At 35.5% G+C, this 9,578-nt stretch overlaps 1 protein-coding gene across 1 annotated transcript in view; it reads right to left on the bottom strand.

The window, feature by feature from the left end:
• Nucleotides 1-9,578, bottom strand: part of DPP10 (dipeptidyl peptidase like 10) — a 1,219,576-nt gene that overhangs the window by 586,393 nt on the left and 623,605 nt on the right. Inside the window, exon 5 of the mRNA XM_007937655.1 lies at nucleotides 4,019-4,093. Coding sequence (XP_007935846.1) covers nucleotides 4,019-4,093 — 75 coding nt within the window. The remainder of the gene's footprint in view (nucleotides 1-4,018; nucleotides 4,094-9,578) is intronic.

The following is a 9,578-nucleotide window of genomic DNA, read 5'->3' as shown; positions in this document are numbered from 1 at the left end:
TATCGAACCCAGGAGAGAGGGGGTGGGTGCTTTGGGAGGAACGGTTGGTTAAAGGGTTGGAGGGAAGCAGCATGTCTGACCTTGCAGTAATAGGCCTTGGGCTATTGATGGTGATTCTGTCTTCCTCTTGTGGGATTAGAGGAGGTCAGAACATGTGGCCTCCTTGTCCTTTTTTCAGTCTCCAACTAAAAATGCTAGTTTGCTTAGTGATTAATCATATTTTACTATTTTAAAAACATTTCCACCCATAGACCTTTGAAAATTGTATCAAATCTATGAAAAACCCTATAAATATAGAAATGGGTATAAAAATATTTCTCATCTATCTAGAAACTTATTTAAGGCAGAAGATATCAAAGATCTCAAAGATTTAATAAAATTCATATATATGAATTGTTTGTGTAGAAAAAGTAATAAATGGAACTTTTTCTGTCTTATTTTAGGAAATGTCCTTCAGTTATAGTTTTTTTTTTTTTTAATTAAACTTTGTCTTTTGAGATAATTGTTAATTTGCATGCAGTTGTAAGAAACTAAACAAAACCAGGAGAGTCCATGTACTCTTCAGCCATGTTCCATTAATGCTAACAAATTACAATCCCATAGTACAATAAAATAACCAGGATATTAACATTTATACAGTCAAGATACAGAACATTTCTGTCACCATAAGGGTGATTCATAAGGTGCTGCCTTATAAAATTAAATAGCCACATTCATTTTCCTCCTTAAACTTCATCAACCACTAATCTTTTCCTATTTCCATAATTTTATCATTTAAACAGTGTTATATAAGTGGACCATAAAGTATGTAACCATTTAGGATTTTTTTGTTCATTCAGCATAATTATCTTGAGATTTATCCAGATAGATGCATCTATCAATATCTTGTCCCTTTTTATCTCTCAGTAGTATTTCAGTAGTATGGATGTACCACAGTTTGTTTAACCATTCACCCAATGAAGAATAAATGGATTGTTCTCAGTTTTTGACTACTACAAATAAAGCCATTATAAATATTTGTGCACAGGTTTTGTGTAAACAGAAATTTTCATTTCACTGGCATAAATGCCCAGGAGTATAATTGCTGGGTCAGACACTGACTGCATGTTTAATTTTTAAAGAAACTGTCAAAATATTTTCCAGAGCGGCTGTATCATGTTACATTTCCACCAGCAATACATTAATGATAGAGTTTCTCTACATGCTTCCTAGCTTTTGGTGTTGTCACAGTTTTTTTATTTTAACCATTCCAATATGTGTCTAGTGATATTACATTATGGTTTCAATTTGTATTTTCGTAGATAACTAATTATGTTGAGCATATTTCAAGTGCTTATTAGCCATTTTTATATTGTCTTCAATGAAATATCTCTTCATGTCTATTACCCATTTTCTAACTGGATTTTTTTTTTCATTCTTTCTTTCTGCAGTGTAGTAAATTACTTAGTGTGGCTTTTCTACCCATAAGTCTTTGTAAACTCCAAGGAGGGATTTTCTATGAGCAACTGAGGAGCTCCTGATTGCTGAAGCTATTCACCTGGGTTATTTCTATTGGGCTTGGCACAATACAATGTTCTGGGAGGTTCCCACTCTCTCTCAGGTGCTTAGAGTTCTGATGCTATGATTTGCTAGTTTGACCACCCTTCCGGGCCCAAAAGGAGGCCCCCTGGAGGCAGAACTCTCTCTCTGACTGCTGACGGAGGAAGAAGTGCTGCTGAAAATGACAGGCACTCCTGAAAGAGACATGTGCTGCTGGGAAAGAGACGCAAGAGACACACATTGCTGAGTGAGACACCGAGGGACCAGCACTGCTGGGAAAGAGACTGTGAGAGACTTTTGGCTGAGGGATGGTGGGCTAGGGAGAGAGACTGAGCATTTTTTCCTGAATGCAAATTGTAGCTTGGTGCTTCCCTAATAAACCTTGTAATCTGTGAGTTCTGTGTGGCCACTGCAGTGAATTATTGAACCCATGAGAGAGGTGGTGGGTGGTCTGGGAGGAACGGTTGGAGAAAGGGCTGGAGGGAGGCAGCATGTCCTGCCTGGCAGTAAGAGACCTTGCGTTACTGCTGGTAACCCTGTCTTCATCTTGTGGGATTAGAGGAGGTCAGAACATGTGGCCTCCTTGCCGTTTATGTACTTTCTTTTTTTTTTTTTTTTAACTGTTGTGTTTTGAGAGTTCTTTACATATTCTAGGTACTAGTCCTTTGTTTGCTATGTAAATTGCATATATGTTCTCCCAGTCTATAGGTTGCCTTTTCATCCTCCTTATAGGGTCTTTTGAAGAGCAAAATTTTTAATATTGATGAAATTCAAATACCAATTTTTCTTTTATAAAACTGATTTTGGTGTAAACTTTAAGAATTATTTATGTAGCTATAGATACCAAAGGCTTTCTCCTATGTTTATTTTTATTTTCTCAGAGATTTATAGTTTTAAATTTTACATTTAAATCCATGATCCATTTTGAATTATTTTAAGGTGTTAAATCAAGGTTCTTTAAAAAAAAAAAAAAAAAGATTGTCTAGTTGTGCCAGAACCATTTATTGAAAAAGTGTCATAGTGCCTAAGGCATTTGACTGCTAACCAGAAGGCTAGCAGTTCAAATCCACCAGCCACTCCTCAGAAGGAAAATTGAGCAATCTACTTCCATGGAGACACCACCTCAGAAGCCCAAGGACGTGTTGCTATGAGTCAGGACCAACTGGATGGCAGTGAGTTTGTTTTTTTGGTTTTATAGTCCTTTCATCTGTTGGGAACATTCTTGTGGGTCTATTTCTGAGTTGTCTGTTCTCTTTCACTGATCTTTGTGTCTATCCCTTTGCCAGTATTACCATAATTATTGAAGCCTGCTTTTTTTTTTTTTTTAAGTACATCATCAGTTCAATTTAGCAGATATTTGTATTTAAAATTCTTCAGGTAAAGAACATTATTTAAAAACCTTTAAGGATATTGTAATATTTTTGCAGAATATTTTGCAAAAATCAAGTAATTTTTTCTTACATTTACATGTGATATTCCAAAACTCAGTGAAAAGCAATAACACAAAGTCAAAGTAAATAATTATAATGAAAAAAAGGCCAAAGTTTACAATAGGAAAAGATTCCTTTAATTGAAACTTCCTTGTCATTTTACAGTATAAGTTAACTATTTTAAATTATCAAAATATAAATTCTTTCTAAAAACATAGCACATGTAGATCCCAAAAGACCCTAAAACCATCAAACAGCATGTTTCTTGAACTGTGAAACTTCATGTGTTCAAAGGCTTTCAATGCATTATATGAGATTTCCTGTCTTAAGTCTATAAATTTTTACTGTCCATCTTAAAGCTCATAAAACTTTCTTGAATGATTTCCAATAATTTATTCTCTATAAAAACTAAACTGCTGAATAGCCTTTCCAACATTTAATTTGCTTTTTAACAGTGTAAATTATATCTAAGTACAAAATACTCAACAACCATACATACTGCTCTAATTGTGCTTTAGAGCTGACATGGAATAATAAAACACTAATTGCAATTAGAACATTTTATTTGTTCAGAATCACTCATAGAATTTTTTGAAACCACAAAGCTTATTCCCAAATACCGTGAAATAATCCATTGGACACAGTCTGAATCTGTTTTCCTCAGTCTCTCCCCACGATATACACTATAGATCTGGGCACAGCTAGTGGGAAAATCCCTAATGTATACATACAAGAAAAACTCAAGTACCTAGTAAGACATCCTAAGAATTTCAAAAGTCCCTATTTGTTAATATTGCAAACCTCTGCCACAATCTGAAAAGAGATAGGCTTGGACTAGCACAGGCACATGGCAGATTGTCCAAGTTATTTGCTAGACAAAGACATTATCTCCAAAACCTCTCTTGTGCAATACCAATCATCAATGTCATTCTGCAACACTTGAAATATGCCACATTTTCCTTAGATGAGTGGATGTTCAAGGAAAAACATGAGCTGCCATCTGAATGCATCACAAAGAAAAGTTTTCTCAAAGAAGACGATTCCCTTACCTGTTTGACGTCATAAGCCAATAGAACGTATTTTAAATCCGGTGACACTGAATGTCTTGATGCTTTGAATGTTACCTTGAAAAAAATGAAACAATTATCTTAAAAAAATATCACATGACTGTAGATATATAAATATTAATCACATTATTCTGAAATGGACATTTTTCTTCCTATTATATATATGTATATGCACACATGTATATATTATTACACAGATGAATGTAAAAACTTGGAGAGTTCATATTAGACAGTGCAATAAGAAAAAAAAAATTGCTAGCACATCTTTCTATGTGTTATCTCATGAAGTCTATACTTACATTTTTATTATTAAAAAAAAAAAAAACTCATTTCCTTTCTTAAGTAACCAAAATGCTTTTATATTTCCATGTTGATTTAATCAAAAGACACATTTCATAGTGTCATAATTTTGTGTCTCTGTGTTTTCATTTTCTTTTTGTGTGACTATTCACATTTAAAAGAAGATACTTATATTAAAAATAAAAACTAGTTTCTCTTTAAAATAAAGTCTCAAGGTGAAATAGATTGAAATACAACTCCACAACTGATCATATTTGATGTAAAACAACAACAAAAATCTACACCATACCACATTAAAGCTTCTAGTTTATTTATTGAGTATTCCTGTGGTGATAAGGAAGGAATAACACATTGCAGGTGGTGAAATAATCTTATTTGAAATAGAGATATTTATATTATTCCTACCTAAATATAATATAATTAAAGTGGATGAATCAAAAGTCTGTACATTTAAATCAAAGCACAACAAAAGAAATTTACATGAACTTAAAAAAAAAGTAGACTGCATGTTATTTTCAGAAACACACATATACGAATAATTTTGTACAACCTATGTCAGGGCAGTTTCCACAGGTCTTTTCTGTATGTAAAACAGAAAAGAGTGATTTCTTTACACAGAAACCAGAAAAACACCATGGAGAGGATAAGAAACTCAGCCCAATCAATATTTGACAAAAGTGTATTAATTCTTAAGCCAAGTACGCAAAAGAATGAAGAGATCAGAGGGAAAATACCATTGACTGCCTCGAACACCCAAGGAGGGGTCGCTATGGGTCGGATCCGACTCCATGGCAGCGGTTGCCTTTGGTTGTTGGTATTGCTAATATCTGGAGGTTTTGCCTGTATACACTCATCTTGTATAGTCCATGGGTAAGACATTTTAGAGGAAGGATCAAAATAATCACTGGCAATTCTTTATCTCAAGAATTGTTGGAAAAGTCATTTCAATAATAATGAAAATAATTTCAATAATAAAAGCAAAAACAGTAACAACATTAACGGGTACTATTGATCAATCACCTGCATATGTTCTGCATGTTACTGTTTTGTATAAATTATATCTCAATACTCCTGTTGACAACCACGTCAAAAAAGTCACCTCATTTTTCTACCCTGCCCCAGGTTGCATTAACTTATTGTTGCTGTAATTTGATAGAAATTGGCCTGGGAGAAGTTACAGTGACATTGAGAACACAAGGTTATCTCTCCTTTGGTCATCAGGGGAATCAAGTCTCCCAAAGTACTTAAGAAGTCTAATGTTATTTAAAAAAATATTTCAGAGGCAATGTCATCCTTCTTATCCTACAAGGATTACAAAACAAATACCACAGTTCTTAAACTTTTCTCAATGTCACAAGCAAGCATATATAAGAGAATCCAGTAGGGACTCCTTTCATAAGCCCTACATTATCTCATCAGCAGGAATTCTTTTTTAGAGAACTACCTTGTCTGAAGTCTGGTTTATTTAAAGAAAATCTCACCTCCCTAGCTCTCATCTGCCCTCATGTGACATTCCTCACACAAATTAACTTCACGCATTCACAGGTGCATCTAGGCCTCAGGTAACAACATTTCAGTATCTTTCACAGTTCTTGCAATTATCCAGTCTGGCACTTTATTAATTATCACTATACTACCTCCAGCTTATGCAGCACATAAGCTGGGAAACTTTCCAAATACCTTTTCAGAAGCCTAGGCTGCTGAACATTTTCTGCATTTAGAAAGTTCTGTGCAGGTCACTGATGTAGCGAAGAGAGTCACTGATGATACAGGTATAAGAAACATAGCCTGGTAGCTTAGTCAAGTGCCTTTATAAGTCCCAGACAAATCTCTCTTAGTATAAATTGTCACATCTAGGGGATCACTTCTTCCCAGTAGTCACAGGAGACCCTTTGGTCTACCTTGAGCTTAACTACAGTCATTAATAGAGTTCCAGTCTAGCATCAACATAATAGCACTTCAAATTAGTGTTCCAGGAAGTTTATTATTGCCAATATGTTTGAATGTTTTTCCTACATATACTGAATTGCTAGGGAAATAAATAGATGCTGAAATATGTTCTCCATGTTTATTGTCAATATGCAGCACTGGTGCCTACCAATGCATTCATTCTATGACATCCAACATAGTACAAACAGCATGAAAATGCATGAAACTTGTCATCTAGGAACATTCTATTAAAGTCAGGCATGGTAAAATGAAAAGAGGGAAAAAAATGTGCAGGTGATTAACTAGACTGATTAAACAAGAAAGACATGACATTTTGCCATGGGAAAATTCCACTGGGAATTTTGGGAAGCTTTAGGGGGAAAGATTTTAGGAAGATTTTACCATGCTCCATTTGTATATATTCTTCAACTGTACCAAATATCATTTTTGAGTTTTAACTATATGGAAAGAAGTCAGTAAATGGTACAAGCAGTTAGTACTCAACTACTAACTAAAAGGCTGGCTGTTTGAACCCAATCAGAGGCACATCAGAAGACTTGGCATATGCTTCCAAAAGGTAATGACTTTGAAATCCTATGGAGTATTTCTACTTTACCATTGAGACTTGACTCAACAATAACAAAAACAAAATGCGGACTGTGAGTGGAAATCGACTGGAAGACAACTGGTTTCTTTTTTTTTAATTTTATGATAGACACTGAAAATGCTAAAAAGCTAATAAAGAAAGGCCACTAGAACATTTTCCAACCCATATTGGGAAGGATAAGACAAGCACCAGAGAACTCTGTTGACCATGACAGAGAACGGATCTGAAACACAAATTCCTTAAAGTACTGCTTGTTGTTGTTGTTATGTGCCCTCGAGTCAGACCCGACTTATAGAGACCCCTCCTTGGGTTTCTGAGGCGGTATCACTACACAAGTATATTGCTCAACCTTGCTTCCGAGGAGTGGCTGGTGGGTTTGAACTGCCAGCCTTCTGGTTATCAGTCAAGTGCCTTAGACACTATGCTACCAGAGTTCCTCGCTTATGTACTGAGAAAATAAAGGCCAGAGGCTAAATGGAGCCCTCTTGCTGTCTAAAATGGGCAATGGCACTTTACCTTCAGATTGTCATTGTCTTTTAGAGAAGTGGGACAATACTGTCATTTGTCCAATTTTTTCAACAAACGTTAGAAATCAAGATCTTAATTTACAATGTATTTTTTTCTTAAAATCATAGATGAGTATTTTTTTAATTAAATACACACACACATTATATATATGCCTTATTCTGCCTGGGAGCAGCCAGTTTCCTAACTTTTGGTAATTATTGCCATAAGGATAGGAGAGGGGAAAGAAGACAACGTGCTCAAGTTTAAACAATAGCAGAATTAGATCTTGTTCATTAAACCCCATGACTGCTAATTAAAAGGTTGATGGTTCAATTCCACCGGAGGCACCTCAGAAGAAAGGCCTAGTGATTTACTTCTGAAAAATCAGCCACTGGAAATCCCATGGAGTGCAGTTCTACTCAGACACACATCAGATCTCCGTGAGTTGGAATTGACTCTACACAAGGAATGTAAAGGAAACATCATGATCCAATGTTGCTCAGCCGAATGAAATTATAGACAATATTGTGAGTAGGATCTTCACAAAACTGACAAGTACTTTAAAAGATTCTCCAGGGAGGAGCATTGATGATAATATCAGTAATACAAGTGTGGTAGCTGCACCAGAGAAAAACATGAGAAAACACCCCTCACCTCTTGAAACAGGATGCACCTGAGATAAACAGGATGCACCTGAGAAAAACACCCCCACCCCCACCCCACCCATAAACAGGATGCACCTGAGAAAAACATCCCTCACCCCCTGATAAAAAGGATGCACCTCAGAAAAAACACGTGTCCTGAGTCTCTGAAACAAAGAGAATTAAAAAAAAAGAAATTTCCATGTGTCAGGAAGTAATTCTAATCTATATAACTTGGCCCCTCAGGAGAATAAGGCACTGCAGCCTAGGAGCACATTTCAGCTCCCTGCAGTCAGCTAGCCTGAATAAAACCTTTCTTTAAAAACACAGACATTATAGTGGCTATTATTTTAATCGGAACCCATAACACAAGCATCATTACTGCATAAGTATGGTAGAGCTGATCACTGCTTTCATTAATAAGGATATGTAAAGCCACGGAAGCCACAAAATGAGACTTGAATTTAGAACAATTACTCTGGCAGTTGGGGAAAAAACAACTTGGATCTGATGATGTCTTGAGGTCTTGAGCTCTGGTAAGGGATTGATATGATGATCCAAGAAAGCAAGCACAAGAATCTTAGTTAAGGCAGAATCAAGGACACAGAAAGGCAGGGACATGTTTAACTGAGATTGTACATAAAAATGAAAGAAGTTAATTATTTGATCTGAAGACTAAGAAACAAGGAAATTCATATAATTACTCTAGATTTTCAACTTTGTTTAACTGGTTGAATGTTGCTGTCACTGTCTAAATAGGAAAGAAGAGAATAAGTATATTTTAAGGACAATTATAAACATATCCAATGTAAAACATGTTATAGTTGTAGTCCTTGCAGGATAGCAAATAGATGTTCAGGATTTGTATAATTGTCTGGAATTTAAGAGGGATATCTCTGAGTGTCATCTTTAATCAGTTAGGTAAAAGTCTACAGTTGGTTCCATGCAAATCCCTCCCCAGTAAAAACAGTTAAAAAAAGGGGGGGGGGGTAAAAATCTCTCTAACAACGCTTCTCTAGAGGGGTGGAACAATGACAATGTAATTTTTATCAGTATTGCTTATTATTACATCTATTCTTTAAATAACAATGCTTTCTTTCTTCTATATTATTCCTAACCCTGCTCTTCTTGCCTTTAATGCCTTCACCTCCCTCTTCCCTTTGTTAAAATTGTTTCTCTAAAATATCATTCTTATTCACTACTTTTAAGCCTTCCCTGTCCTTCTCAGCTCAAGTGATTCATTTGACCTTGAACAATGCAGTGATGTGGACTTCCCACACAGTCAAAAACTCAGTTATATATATACTTTTTAATTCTATTGTGATTTGGGTGAAAGTTTACAGAGCAAATTCATCTTCCATATAGCAGTTCATATACACTTAGTCTTATGACATTGACTGTAATCTCCCACTGTGGAATTAAAAATGTAAATACGAAATTAGAAATGTAATATTTAATATAGTTTTGCAATAAAAGGCCACTATTAAGGCCAGCAAAAGGGCGGGCCCCAGTTCCAGGAACAGGGGCAAGGCAAGGATGACTAAGCCCTGAACTCAAC

This window comes from Orycteropus afer, unplaced genomic scaffold, assembly GCF_000298275.1.
Source record: "Orycteropus afer afer isolate SDZICR_OR568_19922 unplaced genomic scaffold, OryAfe1.0 scaffold00004, whole genome shotgun sequence".
Taxonomy (NCBI): domain Eukaryota; kingdom Metazoa; phylum Chordata; class Mammalia; order Tubulidentata; family Orycteropodidae; genus Orycteropus; species Orycteropus afer.
The sequence above is the reverse complement of the archived record's forward strand: the minus strand, read 5'-3'. Positions and strand labels throughout refer to the sequence as shown.